At 44.8% G+C, this 17,141-nt stretch overlaps 1 protein-coding gene across 4 annotated transcripts in view; it reads right to left on the reverse strand.

The window, feature by feature from the left end:
• Ptpn21 (protein tyrosine phosphatase, non-receptor type 21) overlaps positions 1-15,809 on the reverse strand; it is a 59,195-nt gene extending 43,386 nt beyond the window's left edge. Inside the window, exons 1-2 of one of the 4 annotated variants that reach the window (XM_005343432.3) lie at positions 15,658-15,809; positions 11,742-12,103 (exon numbers count right to left, since the gene is read on the reverse strand). In XM_005343432.3, coding sequence (XP_005343489.1) covers positions 11,742-11,921 — 180 coding nt within the window. In that variant the 5' untranslated portion in view covers positions 11,922-12,103; positions 15,658-15,809. Of the gene's footprint in view, positions 1-11,741; positions 12,104-12,307; positions 12,358-12,666; positions 12,698-12,759; positions 12,901-15,657 lie in introns of those variants that run through there. The other 3 variants (XM_026780608.1, XM_026780615.1, XM_026780619.1) reach the window with 3 other exon arrangements.
• Positions 15,810-17,141: the final 1,332 nt, after the last annotated feature.

The raw sequence follows: 17,141 nt of genomic DNA on the forward strand, positions 1-17,141 counted from the left end.
TACCCAAGAGCAAACCATTCAAAGGAAATTCCTGGCATTCGAAGCACTGTAGATAGAAACACCTGCCAGCACTTCACCAGGACACCCCTAGACAAATGTCAGCCAGTCAGGGGTCCTGAACTCTCCGGATATTCCAATATGTTGGACGTGCGGAGAGACTGAGTTTGCAAACTTGATTAAAATAAAGGCTCTTTGCTTTTACATATGGGACTCGGTCTCCTTTGTTGGCTTTTATGGGGACCCATAGATTTGGGCATAACAGTAGTAAAACACAGCCATAGCACATAGCAGGCTATGGAGGCTGATTCATGGCACCACTCAGCTAACTATAAAAATAAAACAAGTCCATCGATATTTCTTAGATGCCCTAAATTCATTTACTCCTTCAGCTCACATTAACTGATCACCTCCTAGGTGTCAAATGCTACCCTGGGTGCAAGCAGACAGCACTGAAGCAGAGAACAGAGTCCCTGTTCTCCCAGGGCTGTGTCCTGGGAGTAAAGACAAGCAATGCAGGCGTTTCAGTTGGCTAAGATGTGCCCAAAGGAACCTATTCCTCATATTGAGTTGCCTTGACAAGTCTCAAACAAGGGGAGGAGCTTAATCTTACCCCAACTTGATATGTCAAGTTTTGTTGATACCCAGGGGAGGCCTGCCCCTTTCAGAGCAGAAACAAAGGAGGAATGGTTTGGGGGTGGGGAGGAGCAGAGGAGAGGTGGGGGGAAAAGAATGGTAGGGAAGACTGTAGTCAGGATGCAAAATATATTAATAAATTTAATTAATAAAAAAAATAGATGCACTCTAAAGAACATTTGATTCTGGGACTAAAATACCAACCTGTTTCTAAAGAGTGAACTAGGATTAAATAGAAATTTTTAACATATATAAACACTGTATTCCCCAAAGATAGGAGTGAGAACCAAGATAAGTACACGAAGTTTCACTATACAGACAAGTGTATTCTGTGTACTACTATACAGAAAGTCATTCTGGTTAGAGCTCACTTTTAAAACTGAGGGCGATCAGAGCTTCTCATTCCTTGAGCAGTTTGCACTACCATAGGGCCATTCTTATATCTCATCCCAATAAACGGGTTATGGATATTTTGTTTTTGTTTTTAAATCTTATAAATTTCAGATCCTTTGGGCCTGTTTATGAGCTTAACTCAAACATCTATGTTTTCTTTAAGATTCATTTTTGTATTTTATTTTATGTGCACTGATGTTTGCCTGTGCATATATATGTATATGTGTATGTATGTGTATGTGTGTATGCCTGGTGACAAAACAACCAGAAGGAGGTGCTAGATGTCCTGGAAGGATCCCCCTGGAACTGTAGTGAGCTGTCTTTTAGGTGCTAAGAACTACACTCTGGTCCTCTGAAGTGCAGCAAGCACTCTTACCCACAGAGCCGTCCCCGCTGCCCACAGTCATTCCTTACTATTACACATGCTCCATGATAGGCATGCTGGCCCATACCTACCATACCGGTGCTTGGGAGGTACAGACAGGAGGATCGAGAATTCAAAGCTATTTTCTGGTACACAATAAGTTCAAGGACAATCTGGGCAAACAAATAGGGCTGGCAAGACAGTTCTGTGGGTAAAGGCACTTGCAAAGCCTAACAACCTAAGTTGAATCACTGACATCCACGTAAGTGGAAGGAGAGAACCAACCCGCACAAGTCATCTGGCTTTGATATGCAAGCTTCTGCATGCACACACCTACACAAATGCATGCACACACCCGCACAAATGCATGCACACACCCACACAAAATAATTGTAAACAAAAGGGATCTTTTTTCGATGTTATGCTATCCTAACATGAATTAACTTTAAAAGGTATACTAGCAGTAAAAACACAGAAAGTCAAATATGTAACACTTAAATAATACCTGTGGATACAAAATATGGGGAAAGGAGAATTAAAGTTATTTTCTAAATAATTTGCATCAAACCTGGCAAGAAGAAAGATGTGTGGTGGGTATTTTAATTCTCGGTAGTATACCTCCAAACCGTCATAATTCTCCATTTATCTTTTCTGGCTCATTTCCCCTTAGTATATTAATTGCTATGATCAATAAATTTACAAGATGAAAAAGAAACTGAAAAAGACTTAAAGAAAACTAGCTCAACACTAATTTAAAAAAAAAAAATTGTCACCCAGCAAGCGTCTCCTGAACACTGCTCACCTTTGGCTCCTCATTGGTTAGGCAGCAGAGAAAGCAGGAAGTCAACAGTGGGCTCCAGTAAGCACCTGTGAAGCACCAGACACAGCTTGTAGACAGCCAGTGCCCCCCAAAAGCTACCTTTCAGGGACGCAAACCCACACCCATTTTGTTCCTTCCAACTGCAGCTAAATTGAAGGGTATAAAGCCCAAGTTGTTGAAAATGTACATTAATTAATCAAGTCAGAACCTGAGCAATCTAAATAGTATGTAAATGAGCCAAGACAAGCTGATCTTAGATTCAGAAAGAAAAAGTACCAAACACTGTGATGCATATCTGTAATACCAGCACTCGAAAGCTGAGGCAGGAGATGGCAAGTTCAAGACCAACCTGGGCTACATAAAAAGACCCTGGCTCCGAAAGGAGGGAGGAACAGAAAAGGGACAGCAAAAACAAAGAAAAGAGGCTTTTGTCACCTGGTTTGATATTACTGTACGTTGTGTTAGTCTGTTTATTATTCAAAACAACTACTCTGTCTACACAGCAATACACACCGTGCACGATATCCGAGTGATGCACAAACCCTTAATGAATTATTTATAACTCACATTCTAACTCTTCTTCAGGACCTGTGACACAGTTTCTTCTAGTGAAATTAGTATTTTCAGAATAAATTTCAACAGCCTCTGGATAGTTTACTCATTCATTGAAAGATAAACGAGGGTTAGGCATGGTGTACACCTGTATTCCCAGCATTCCTGAGCCTGAGACAGAAGGACCTGGAGCTCTAGGCTAGCCTGGGCTACATAGTGAATGCTTGTCTCAAACCACTGGGTCTTGGTGATGGCTCAGCAGGTAAATAAAGACACTTGCCGAGCCTGGTGACCTCTTGAGTTCAATGCCCAGGAACCGCATGGCAGAAGGAGAGAATCAACACACACACACACACTAAAAAGTAAATAAATAAAGCTTAAACAAACAAAAAGAGCACACACACACACACACACACACACTAAAAAGTAAATAAATAAAGCTTAAACAAACAAAAAGAGCCCAGAGTCTGTAATTTCAGTCAATTCCAGGAAAGTGCTCTGATTTGGAGGCTAGTCTGGTAAGTTCTAGGCCATCCTAGGCCACAGAACAAGACCTTATTTGAAAATTCCAAAAAGTATTTAAATAAATAAGCTAGGAAAAATTTCATAGATATAGTACTAGCCTTGTCTGCTTAAGGATGTGTCTAATCCCCAACACCAGAGTGACAGCAGAAACAAGAGAAAATTTAACTGGAAAGGCAACCTAACATTTATCAGCGTGCAAGCTGCTTGAAGAACAGAACAAGAAAATATCTGCAAACCCAGTACACTATTAGAAAACAATGAGTCCTTGTTATTAGAAAAGAAAATGTCATATTGAGGTAAGGTGCAATCTGACAAGAAGAATGAACTAGAAGTTTCAATAAATAAATGGTCCAGGAACTCAATGTTTACAGGAAGTGTGAGTCACCACCCAGACACTGCAGGTCTGTCACATGCCCACTATCCCGATGGGCACAAAGGCGATGCCTGGCAGACAACACAAACATTGATCTACGATCCATGTCACAATGGAGGAACTCTCACTCATGACCTCCCTCTCCGCCCTCTGGGAGCCTTTTGCCCCATCAAGGAAATGAAGCTGGCAAAGAACCACTGAATTGGAGGCTAGTGTGGATGTATCCCAGGCAAGCCTGGCACAGAATGAGACCTTAACTCAAAACTCCAATAAACAGGCATCTGGAGAGATGGCTCAGGGGTTAAGAGTGCTGGATGCTCTTTGAGAGGATCTGGGTTCTAGTCCCAGCACCCACATGGTGGCTCACAACTGCCTGTAATTCCTGTTCTTAAGGATCCAGTGCCCTTTCTTCTGGCCCCTCACAGGCACTGCACACAAGAGATGCACAGATTGCATGCAGGCAAAACACCCAGACGCACAAAACTGAACTAAAAGAAAAACAAGAGAACCCTACTTCAGTAAATAAGTGATGGCTAATTATAATAATAGTAATAAGCAATGGTCTTCCTGAGCCCTATGAAGGAAAGTCACAGAAGAAAATGAGTTCTGTTGGCCTATAGACTGTCTGAGTAAGTACAGCCTACAGCCATCAACAACCGTCTCAAAAAAAAATAAGAATCTGAAGGTTCACAACACATAGAAATGCCGACTTTTTGATGTCTTTACTTCATCTTTACAAATCAAGTACACGTGTGGAAATACTCTTACTATACTCTAGAAATTGGTATAAGCATTTTGTGTCAAGTTTTAAAAATGAAGGTCAGGAGGCTCAGACGGGAGGCTAGGAGTGAAGGAAAGTCTGGAACATACAGTGAGAGACCCTTCAGGGACAGCAACAGGACGCGGTGAGTGCCCCACCAAGCTTCAGGACTTCCTGGTGAGCAAACACATGTTCCAGTCACCTGCAAATCCCAATACTGGAGCACAAATATCTTATATTATTAGCCCTTTGCTTTTTGTTCCTTGAGACAGGGTCTCAAGTATCCTGTGCTGGCCTTGAGCTTGCTAGGTCAAGATGAACTTGACCTTCTGATCTGCTTGCTTCCACCTCTCCGGGGCTGGGATTACAGGTGTGGGCCACCATATTCCGTTTTATGCCTTGCTATGTACTAAACTTGGGGTCTGTGTATGTCAGACAATACACCCTAGCAGTTGAGCTACCCCGATCTGCCCTTAAGTTGATTAAACATCAAACTAAAGTTGCATAAAACTCTATCATTTAAGTAAATGGGTTTCCAAATTTGATAACAAATGATTCTATATTATGTATTTCAGATGCACAAATATCCATGTTTATTCATATGATTCTCTTATTTACTTATTTTGTATGTTATTTTTGTTATCAAGACCAAAGTACCTTCATTATCAAGAGAAAAGTAACAGAACGGGATGGGCAAGCTAGCTAGGGAAGAAGCTTGTCCACAACACTGACGGCATGAATTTGTGTCAACTCCTGTAAGTTATGCCCTGACCTCCACACGTGCACCAGGACAAATGTGTACCCACGCCCACACGCACTAAATCAAAACGTAATTTTAAAAGATTGTTTAACAGAAATCTAAAAATCTAATCCCAGCACTTGGGAGGCAGAGGCAGGCGGATCTCTGTGAGTTCGAGACCAGCCTGGTCTTACAGAGCTAGTGCCAGGACAGGCTCCAAAGCCACAGAGAAACCCTGTCTCGAAAAACCAAAAGAAATCTAAAAATCGAGAAAATTTCTTAGTCATTTATGATTGACCTTTGGAGTTTGAAAGCTGTTCAGGTAAGAGGTCGATCTAAAATTCCAGTCCCTCCAGAAGGTTCCGTAACTCTCAGTGAAATACTTATCTTTCTCCATACCACAATCTTACCTAGCATACAAATATGTACCCAAATTCCATTTGACTACTTATCACAAAACATTCGCATGTGATGGACTCTTTCTTAGGCTCTGGTTATTTAATGACACCAGGCAGAAGACAGAGAAATGCATATGAAACTCCCACGTCTTCTGAGATTCCAGCAGAGATAAGACCAGAGGATAGCTGGAATACCTGATCGGCTGATTTGAAATGGAACACTCCCAAGCCAAGAGCACTTCCTAGACCAGGGGGGAAGCTGACCCAGCCTGACACAGCAATCTCCCTCGAGTCAGCAGAGCTAGCAGGGTCTATGTTTCCAGAAGAATCCCCGAAGTGACAGTGAAATGTGTGCAGCTCTTTTCAGGGTCGCCCATGCTCCCGTAAGTAACCTTTCACCTAGGCTTCATAAGCAAATCCAATAAAGTTATTGGCATCACCAATAAATAAACAGCAGGAGCTTAGAGCACTTGTGTCTCTTGCGAAGGAGCCTGGTTAGAGTCCCAGCACCTGCACGGTGCCTCACAACCATCAGTAACTCTAGTGCCAGGGGATCCTACACCCTCTTCTGACCTCCATGGGCTCCAGACACACGTGGTGTAATACATACATGCAGGTAAAATATGCATATGCACAAAACAACATAAACTTTAAAAAGTCTTTATATATATATAGTAAGCTGGGGGTACAGTGGCCCCATCCATGACATCCCAGCCACTCCAAAGGCTGAAAGGAAAAGATGGCAAGTTTGGGGACAGCCTGGGCTACATAGCAAGACCATGAATGAAAGAAAGAAACAGCAAATATGCACGAAAGAAACGGGGTAGAGAAGAGGAGGGAAGGGAGATGCGGGAAGGAAAGAGAAAAGAAAAGGAGAGACCAAGAAAAAAGAAAAAACAAGGAAGGGGGGAGAAAAAGAATGGTGGTTTTGTAACCGTGTACAAAGTTTTGGAAATGTTCCACTCTCTCCAGGAAATGAAATCACAGAGCAGAGCAAAGCTGACCAAATGAATGGCAATCATACTTATCATTCTAGGTTTAGAAAGCCAATCCTGTGGTTTAAAGTAAATAGATATTCATTCAGGAACTATGTGCAATAAGGAGGCAGGCACTATTCTAGACACCAGAAATACATCGGGAACAGCGATCCTGTTCCAATGGAGTCTGCATGCTAAAACAGAAAGTACTGAGGTCTTTGACACACTAAATGTTATTTAAAACTCATTTCAAAAAGCTCTATAATAAAACACAACCATGTAAGCAAGCACCCATAGCCAGGAAGTAAGATGTAAGAGAGAAAATTTTATTTGCATCATCCATCTTCAAAAAATGCTCTGACAATAATTTTAGAGGCTGCTTAACATTTAATTCAACTTTAAATGAGTTAGTCATGTGCACATGGAATAATCAAAGAATATTCTCCCTAAAGCATCTACACACAGAATCATGTGCTTAAGTGCGTGTGTGCGCGCACACACAGACACACACACACTAGCCTTTAAAAACTGTGAATGTTAAGATTTAGGGTATAAAACCACCCCCTTCTGGGATTCACAACTTTCCTGTATCCTAATTGGGATTTTAAAACTTGGAGAAGCAAAAGTAAATTTAAGTCACAAGGACCCCAAAATCAAGGCAGGATAGACAAGAAATAAGTGTACAATAAACCTAATTAAAATACAATCCATTGTAGCATAATATTGTTAAATAAGACTTTCTCTAAAAGGCATACTCTAAAGAAAGTAATATAAACTGGGTCCAGTATTTCACAGCCTAGGATCTGGGCTGAGCCGAAGGGACGCAGAGAGGAACTTTCCAACACTCTGCTGTCGGCGATGGGCAAGGACACGGCACAAAGGACTGTGCCAGCTTGTGTGCAAACAGTGCTTCAATTGTGGCGGCAGGCTACCATTTCAATATTTGAGTACTGTGCAAGCCGTCTGACTAGCAGTGCCGGCTGCGAGAATATTCTGGGCACGTGCACTCTCCCAGTTAATTGACAAAAGAACTCATCCAAAGAGAATCTGGCCAGTCCCTGCTGCAACCTGGGTCACAGAAGCACAGTGCAGGCACAGCACAGGCACCACAAATGAAAACAAAAGGTTGGGCGTGGTGGCTCATGCCTGAAATCCCAGGGCTGCCTGGGCTGTACAGTGAGACCTGTCTCAGAATAATAATGACAAGTCTAATGGCTAACACATAGAGAGTCCCCTAACATCAGGTGCTCTGCTCAGTGCTACATTTTAATATCACATTCTTTTCCTGTCTTTTGTTTTGTTTTTCGAGACAGGGTTTCTCTGTGTAGCCCTGGCTGTCCTGAAACTCACTATGTAGACCAAACTGGCCTCGAACTCACAGAGATCCATCTGTCTCTGCCTCCCGAGTTTTGGGATTAAAGGTGTGCACCAACACTGCCCAGCTTTAATATTAATTTTTTTACCTTTCTAATTGATTTATTTATTGTTCATTGTTTTTATTGAGCTATATATTTTCTCCACTCCCCTCCCTTCCTCCCCACTCCCCTTCTACCCTCTCCCATGACCCCCATGCTCCCAATTTACTCAGGAGATCTTGTCTTTTTCTATTTCCCATGTAAATTAGAAATATTAAATTTTTAAACCACCACAAATTCTCAATTTTAAAAACTGGTAGACATAATTTAATATTCAGGGAGTGACAAGAACTGGTATCCAATCCGACGGGACTGCAAACTGTCTCTGGACTCTACTGTCAAACAGCCTTCTGCGGAGCAAACTGAGGCAGTTCTGCTGACACACTGGTCCGAGGGAAGGGACTTTTCCCCACTCAAAAGAACCTGGCTGGTTCTGGAGGCACTGGGATTCCTTTCTGAAACCGCACCGTGTGCAAGGCAATACCTCTTCCAGAGGCTTTGCCTCCCATGTGGCCTCCTTTGGGGCTGGAGGTGGATCACAGAGCACGAAAACAAGGGGCGCTTGGCAGCTCCATGCTGCAGTTTAGGTTACTGAAGGATCCTGGTTTTACCTATCATCCTGAGGGAACTGGGTAATCCTTACTTATTTTTGGTTATGATTATAGGGGTTTGTTATATTATTGTCTGTTCAGCTTATTTCTTGAAACAGGCTCGGGCTAGCCTCAAACTTAAATTTGAGATCTTCCTACCCAGACTCCTGGGTAAAATACTAATAAATGCTAAAGTCCCTGGCTCTAGCATTATATGGCATTATTGTAAAGTCCTTATTGCTGCATTACAGAAGCAAATGGTATTTAATAAGAAAAAGAAATAATTTTTTCCTGCAGCTTATATCTGACAGCAGCGCTAGTGGGAGAAACCAACACACTGGTAGCTCTTGTTGAATCTCACACACACTGAATGTACACAACCGAGGTACAGGTGTGTCGTGTCCGTCCGTGTCCCTCCCCCCCCAGATTATTTCAGAACATCTGTTTACACGTTACAGAGCGGACCTTCTGGAGCTTTCCAAGGGAAAGTTTGCTAAACTTTCTAATCGTGACTGTGGTAGAAGCTAAAGCAGCAGACGATCTTCCCAAAGACAAGACAGTTCCTTAAGAATCACGCCTGTTCTCTCGGTGTGCTCTGCGCGTCTGTTAAAAACTGGCCTCAGAGACTAATAACAGGGGCACATCCTACAATCCCAGCACTCCTAAGAAGAGACAGGAGGATAAGCAATTCAGGTCAGCCTGAGCTACATAAGACCTTCTCCTTATAACAACAACAACAACACATTTTAAAAAGAAGAAGAAAAGAAATCTTGGGCTGAGTGCATGCCCATAGCCAATAAAGCTGTTTAACTCCTGAGCTGGAGCCTCTAACAAAAGACGGCAATCTCCCTAGGCTGCTGATGCTTTTTTTTTTTTAATTTGCTTACTTTTATTTTATGTGTGCAAGACTTCCACCCGTATAGTGCGTGTTTATACACTATGTCTTAGCCTGGTGCCCACAGAGGCCAGAAGAGGGTATGACATACCCCTGCAACTGGAGTTAAAGGTGGTTGTGACCCACCATGAAGGTCCTGTGAACCAAACCCAGATCCTCTGTAAGAGCAGTCAGTGCTCTGAACTGCCTAGCCATGATGTCCGCAGCCCTTAACAGAAGAAAAGCAATGGTGGTGAGCTCAATCCTTCCTATTTACTGAGCACACCCTATGCTTTGGTTACAAAAATGAATACACCATAGTCCTTAGGAAGCTGACTCTCTGAGTGTGAGGGGAGACCTGGTGTATCTTTTTAAATATTTATTTATTTATTATGTATACAATATTCTGTCTGTGTGTATGTCTGCAGGCCAGAAGAGGGCACCAGACCTCATTACAGATGGTTGTGAGCCACCATGTGGTTGCCGGGAATTGAACTCAGGACCTTTGGGAGAGCAGGCAATGCTCTTAACCACTGAGCCATCTCTCCAGCCCCATCTGGTGTATTTTGATGAACTTTATGGGGGTGGGGGAGACAAACTGGAAGTGGGGGTGCAGAGATGAGTGAAGTACAAAGATGGCCAAATAAATGCAAATAAGCCAGATAGTCCCTGAGGCCCACTCTCCCAGACTGGTTTCCCTCTTTCCTACTTGGTGGACCTACCAATTCCCTTCCGAGGCTCCCCTATGCTGCCTCCTTCTGAGCCCCCTGGACAGCCATGCCTCTCGGCTGGCTTCCATCCACCCAGCTGGATCCCAAGCCTCTCTCCTTCAGCCTGGATCTCTCACTTGGCCCTCCACAAAGCGTACCCACATCTCTGATCAACATCTCCGGCTTACTGACTGGCACCTCCAACCTAGCACTTAGGTCCCAAGCTGAACGCAGCTCTGTCTCATCTTTACGCCCTTAATTACAGCCCCCACGATCTACTGCGAACCTGAGAACCAACTACGACTCCTGGCTAACTCTCCCCCAGTTGTCTGGTTGGTCCTTGAGATCTCCAGCTTCCACCTATCTTCTCTCCAACTCAGAGCAAAGGCGGGTGGCTACAGTCTGCATCTGAGCTACTGTTTGATCAACCTCAAGAGGACTCATTTAGGCAAAACCACACCTTTGTCTAAATAGCCTACGTTTATCTTCCCCGTTCCTATCTAGGTAAGTCGAAACCTTTTAACATCAAAATGCCTCTGTTACTCTTATAGGAACAAGGATTTGCAGCCTGACAGGATCCCTTTGCCTAGCCTTCAAGTTGCAGCTCAGATATTACTTTCCCTAAGGAGCTTTACCTCCGCTGCCCCCCCCCATTCCTATGAGAACAAGCATTCGGGCCTGCCTTCTCACTGGGCCTCCATACTAGGGTGAGCTACTGGAACCTCTGTACAGCTGCCACTTAAAAGTATTCAAATGATCAACTGATTTTTTTCTAGAACACAGTTTAACTATTCCTGACTTCGTATGAACTACAGTATCTACGTGGGGTTTCCAAATGTAACAAGAGTCGTTGAAGAGCCATTTCTTCTTTTTCTTAGCCATGGTCCAAGCAGCCAAACACAGGGAGGGTCCCAAGGCTAGAGTTCTTTCTCTTAAAGTACTTACAACAGAACTTTAAATTTAGGACCTTGTGGGGATGTGCGGGGACGTCACAACTTCCTGCTTTCTTACGATTATTGTAATCGACAATTAACGCTTACAGTTTTATGTGTGCTTTTAGCCTGCACTCTGAGTGCAGACTGTGCTGTTAGACCCATGGTTCTGATGGAGGAACTGGCGCTCAGAGATATCAAATAACTTGCCTAAAGTTATAGAACTAGTTGGTGAAGAAATTAAGATTCAAACTTCTGGCAATACGACTCTAGAATCTCCACTTGGGCAACAGAAAATAGAAAATGAATGTTGTACAGATGAATAACTCCATGCACGCATGCATGAAGACAGTAGACTGACCAGACTGACCCAACCAGGCTTTGATAGTAAGTGGGAATTTGGATAACGCAAAATACATGCATATTTGATTCTCCACAGCCTTTATGGAAGGCACGGGACTCAAACACGTTAAAAAGATAGACATTGTAAATTCTCTTAGGAGTGCCCCCAAGGAGTAAGACTTTGACTCTGATCTCTTCCTCACTAGGAGGGGAGCTAGCAGATTCACCATCCAGCAGGCACAGACAGGACTTGTTTCCAGTGTCAGGCAGGCTAGGATACATAGCCACCATGAGGTAAGAAGAGACGACATGCTAGAGAAAGTGCAGCCTCGTTTGCAGCTTACCTCCCTCAGCTCCAGTCTCTGGGCGACAGCTTCTAGGCTCTCCTGGCCGGTGCTCTCCACAGACAGAGTGAACTCCACAAATTCATTATTGAGCAGCTGGATCCGTGCAACCAGGCAGCTCTTGCTGGACACAGTATAGCGCCGGGTGCGTTTCAATTTCAGTCCAAACGGCAATGGCATCTTCTCCCTTCGACAGTGGAGGGACCAGGAAAGAGCAATCCGGCAGTGCTGGAGCCAACCAAAAGCGACCCTCTCGCGTCAGAACAAACTCTAGTCTCCAGCTGCTCACCCCACAGCCGCCACCGTCATTAAAAAGCAACCGAGTCTCCGAAGGCCAAGCGATGGGAGCATCCACACCAGCGCTGAGGAAAGAGGGAAGCAATTACTATGGACTTTGCCATTAAAATTTTAAAAAGAAAAAAACAGATGTAACTGAATCTAAGGAATAAGCTCTGCCTCCGCGCTGGAATAGGAAGGCTCTAACAGGGAGGTACCAGGAAAGTTTATCAGGAGGGTTGAGGGTGGGGCCCAGGGTCAGACCCCACCCCTCATTCTACCTCACTCACTTCTGGAGATAGCAGCCCGGGCTGTTAGGATTAAATGAGATAATGCCCAGCACGTCTAGAACTTCAAAACCATCCGTGGTCGTCTTGCTAGTTTGGAGGAAAGGTTGTTTTTCATAGGTAACTATCTTGAGTTTCCCATGACTTAGGTGTCTTCAGTTCCCGACTCTGTTTAAGTGCAGCACCGGTCCGTCAGGCAAATTAACCCTGTACCCCAAATGGGGAGAATAATCCCATCTTTCTAACATATGGCAACTGTGAGGTTTAAAAGAGATGAAGTGCTTAACAAGAATTTCTAAAGCCCCTTCAGGTTCATCATTAACATCATCATAAAGATTTGAGTATAAACAAGTTATAAGCACCCAAAAGATGCTCCTCGAATCATAGCATTCTGAAAGGCGTGTTCTGGACTCCTCTCCCGGGTAAGGACATCTAAGGAGGCTGTGGACGCTCACCTAAAGAGAAGGGCGAGGCCCTAAACGCCATCCTGGTTAAAGAGAGCAAGCAAGACTGGGCAAGCCCATGTAGCCAAAAGCAGCGGAGGGCCTCAGCTCCGGAACCTCCGAGTCCCCTCCCTGGGAGAAAAGCAAGCGGTGTTGCCTGGCCAACGGGGAATGTCAGAAGCCTCGCGAGCCCCGGAACCCTCCGCCTGCGGCCCCGTTTCCGGGCGGACGTGCTCCAAAGGGACCGGCCCCCTGTGGTCGGAGGAGGGAGGATTTAAAGGGGCCGGCGTTAGTCCTCCAGGCAGGGAGAGATTGGTCGAGCAGTGTGAGGCTGTATCCACGTCAACAGCAGCCCCCAAACAAGCTATTTTTTTAACCATACTTGTTGATGGTAACTTCTGCGGTGAGATAAACTGGGGGCGAGCGACATCTCGGGATTTTTATGTCAACTAGAGTTATTTTCTCCTAAACAATTTGACAAAAATCTCAACTATTTCCACCCCTCGCACGGCTGTCAGTCTCACCCTCCGCCCCTTCCTCCGGGGATGAATCGTCTAGCCTGGCAGGGTCCTAGCTGATTACCCGATTTGGGTGGGAGACCGCGCAGTGGGGCAGTCTGTCCCTAAGCCTCACCAGGCAAACAGAACCCAGGCCTCAGCAGAAGCAGCTCTCTCGGTCTCACGCTCACGGGAACCTAGCTGGGTATCCTCCGGCTTTCTCCACTGCTTCCAGCCTTCTTTTCTGTCCTGCTAGCCAGCCTGAGACTCAACCCCGGAGATTTTGAGCACTCAGGCCTGCGGAAGGACTGAACTAGAAAATGAGGTTTAGACTTCTCCGGACTTAACGTCTTGGAGTACCGTTCCACAAGTGTGCGCTGCCGTCTCTGAGCACAAGGTTCAGTTGATGAGCATCTTGAGGAAATCTAAGACGAATCCTAAGCCGCCTCTGCCCTTAAGGAGATTACAGGCATCTATAATTATATTCAGAGCTGTATCGCTAGCAGGGACACGGTCAAAGTTTCTAAAATTTTTGTTTATGTTTTGCTTTTTGGAGCTCTTATAGTGAGGTGATCTCCCAGCCACCGTTCCGGAAAGATAAAACAAGCATAAAAACAAAGGGCAGAGAGGAATGTCAGAGGGGCTAGTGGAACCTACAGCCTTACGTTAACATTTGCTGAATGCCTTCCTTGGGTAAAAGCACTGTTCCATAGAAGGAATGGGGGGGGGGGCTATAATAAGATAGAGTTTCTATCTGCAATATTTTTCAAAGTTCTTTGTTGTTTCCAGAGTATAAACAGATGAAGCAGAAATTTTTATAAAAAAAAATCAAGAAATTGAAAACACTTAAAAAAAAAAACCCACACCTTAAACAAGCTTTCAACCAGAAGAGTGACCAATAATGTTTCTGTAAATTTAAAAACAAAAACCATGGGTAGTATGCAAGATATTATCGCAAGAGACAAAGTTGTAGGTTTCAGACTTACAAATTGTGGTAACTGGAAACATTAAGCAACGTGCAGAAAAAGATAGCTTCATATGTCCAAAGGGAAGACATCTTATTGGGCCCTGGCAAATGTGTTAATATCTTCACTATGAAGATGGAACTGTGTCTTAAACGCGGTATACTATACTACATGGCTTAATCATTAACTCTAGTCCTGATTAGGTAAACTCAAATTTCCAGTTGTTCCTGAGATTGGAAATGTTTTACAGCATTGGGGATGAGGAAAAGCCAATTTTTTTTCTTTTCTTTTGGCAGTTGTTATAATTTGCTTGTTATATTTCTGTGTTTTTTCCTCCTAAGAATATCCGGTTTCTTGATTACTCATATAAAACCCACTGTGGCAAAAGTCCTGCTTAGTAACTTTAAAATTTATAATTGATAAATATATCTTAATGATATCATAAGTTCTGTTTGACTCCTAATGCCAGGAAGTAGAAATTTAAGGTACTCTGGGGAGAGCTGATTCAGGTGTCAACTACTAAATGAAATAGGCTATAAACAGCCTTTAAAGGAGAAAAACAGTATAATTTCTCTACAAAACTATTCCATTGCTGAATAAGAAAAATATGCATATTAAATTCTGCTTCATAGGTTTGCAAACGGCAGTGTGCTCTGTTAGTGAGTTCATTTTTATTTTCTTGTCCATATTCCCCTCCAAACGTTTCTCAAATTCACTTTAAGCCTGAATCTCACGGGATACCCACCCCAAATCACTCACCACATGTTCCTGGAACTTTGCCATTATTCCTTTAGCATTAAATAATCACTGAAAAGGAAGTATCTGGCATTTTTAGAACTTGAAATGAATCCTCTGTCTCTCACAAAACAACATCTGTGCATAGGTAATCTACAGTTAAATGGCCTGCAAACAAAACAACTATTTTCAGAGTGAAATTGCTAGACTAAAAAAGAAAAAGAAAAAGAAAACGAAATCTATCGGTAATTATTAGCTCGTAAATGTTCAGAGCGTGTTTTCTAGCATTATCAATTATCATAAGTTTTTCTCATCGGGAGCTGGGGCTAAGACTGGCGTGCTCAGAGAGGCCAATCTAATCAGGGTTTGCAGAAATCACCGAAATTTGCAGATCCAAGAATTCTCCAGGAGTAAAGGCGCTTTACTCCAAAACCGAAACAAGGAGTTGCCCAACAGTCCTTCCTTTATGCCCCTTGTCGCCAAAGTTATCCGGCAACTTTCATACTCCACATTCCGAGATAGTCCACATATTCCGAGAGGCACAAATATGCCCAAGATTTCAAACTCTGATCCAGAATTAAACCGCAGTCATCCGCGGAGGAGTCCGGAATAGAAGTTCCAGACTCTTTTTAGAAATGACTCTAGATCAGAGCGAGCCTGCGAAGCAGACTTCGCTCTTTGTTACGCCCCTGCCCGAGTGCCCCACGCCTCACCTGCTCCCGCTCCCGCCGGGTCGGGGCTGCGCGCCGGCCCTGCGTCCCGCCTCCCCGGGCTCCGCTCGCCCGCCTGCGTCCGGGTCCGTGCACCGACCGCACACCTTGCCCGCACCCGCCCGGCCGCGGCGGGACTCGCTGGGGAAGCTCAGGGGCTGGGGCCGGAGCTGCGGGGCCCGCGTCCCTCCCCCTGGGCCGGGCGCGCGGATCCGGGGAGGCGGCGGCGCGTGACCTCAGAGAGCTGGAATGCGGGCGGCGGGGCGCGGGGGAGGCTGGACAGCTGCGCCCGGCCGCCGGGGAGGGGGCGCGCCGCTGCTGTTTTTAACCGTGTGACCAGTTATTTTAAGTTTCCAAATAAAGCAGAGCTTTAAGAAATTAAAAAAAAAAAAAATTAAAGGGAGGGGGACGTTATTTTGGGTCCAGGTAGAAAGGGATCTGGTGCTTTGAGTGGTGGTCTGTAAAGTAACTGGGGTTACTGGTGTATTATTGAACATTGCTGAAGACGGTTCAAAACGTCCTACACCCACCCCCCCGCCCTTAGTGCCTGCTCCTCCAGTAAGTACACACCGCTCCTCCGTAGGAACTCGGGAGAAGCGGATGGCTGACACAAATGGGCATGGGGCTGGAGGTGCTGCTTCCTCGGAATCCACTTGATAGGGAACGCAGAGCATGCTGGAGAGGAGAGTTCTAGAAATAAGGGTGACCAGGGAAGCCATTCTAGACCTAAAGTTCTGATAGCTGAGCTTTACCTTGGGGACCACTGGGGAGGACTAACAAACCCGAAAGGTAGCTATGAGAGTAGTTTGGAGGGAAAGAGAACTGGGGAGCTGACCCCACCCCCACCCCAGACAATTCAGACTCCTGGGGGAAAGGATCCCCCAGAGAGAACAGTATGCATACTCAGTGCAGAATCAAGCTCTGGGACCAGATTGTTTGGATTCAAATCCCAGCTCCAACCCTTACTGGCAAATTCCTTAGCTTTTGTGGACTTGCTTCCTCTTCCCAAAGCTGGGAATGATCGCGATCCAGTAACCTTGAGTAAAATAAAATACGCGTGGAAGGTTTCACTCGGTTCTAGGCCCAGCTACTAGTGCTTATTATTACATTGGATTTTTGCTGCCCCTCATCGTGGGCACGTGGCATCAGCTCCTCAGTGTCTTTCCCTTTTAGCTACCCCATGGTTAGTTACCTATCTTTCTCTGGTTTTTTGGTCCTTGCCAGTGATCGCCCAAGGTGAAGTTCAGCTTGCAGACCTCTAAGGGTGATCTATAATGGCTGGCCCCCTCGCCACCCTTACTGCTCTCTTCTTCCCGGCATGCCTGCTGCTCCCCATCCAGAGGCTCTGGGCAGCACCCCCAGACCCTTCCCACTTGTGTCAGCCGTCCATACCTCTCCAACTCAATCCAGGACTCTACTTCCAAGACACAGTTCTAGCCACCCTGTAGCTGCGGCACTTGGCAGGATTATTAAAAATGGTTTCACGG

The sequence above is a fragment of the Microtus ochrogaster genome, chromosome 1 (assembly GCF_000317375.1).
Source record: "Microtus ochrogaster isolate Prairie Vole_2 chromosome 1, MicOch1.0, whole genome shotgun sequence".
In the NCBI taxonomy this organism is placed as follows: Eukaryota; Metazoa; Chordata; class Mammalia; order Rodentia; family Cricetidae; genus Microtus; species Microtus ochrogaster.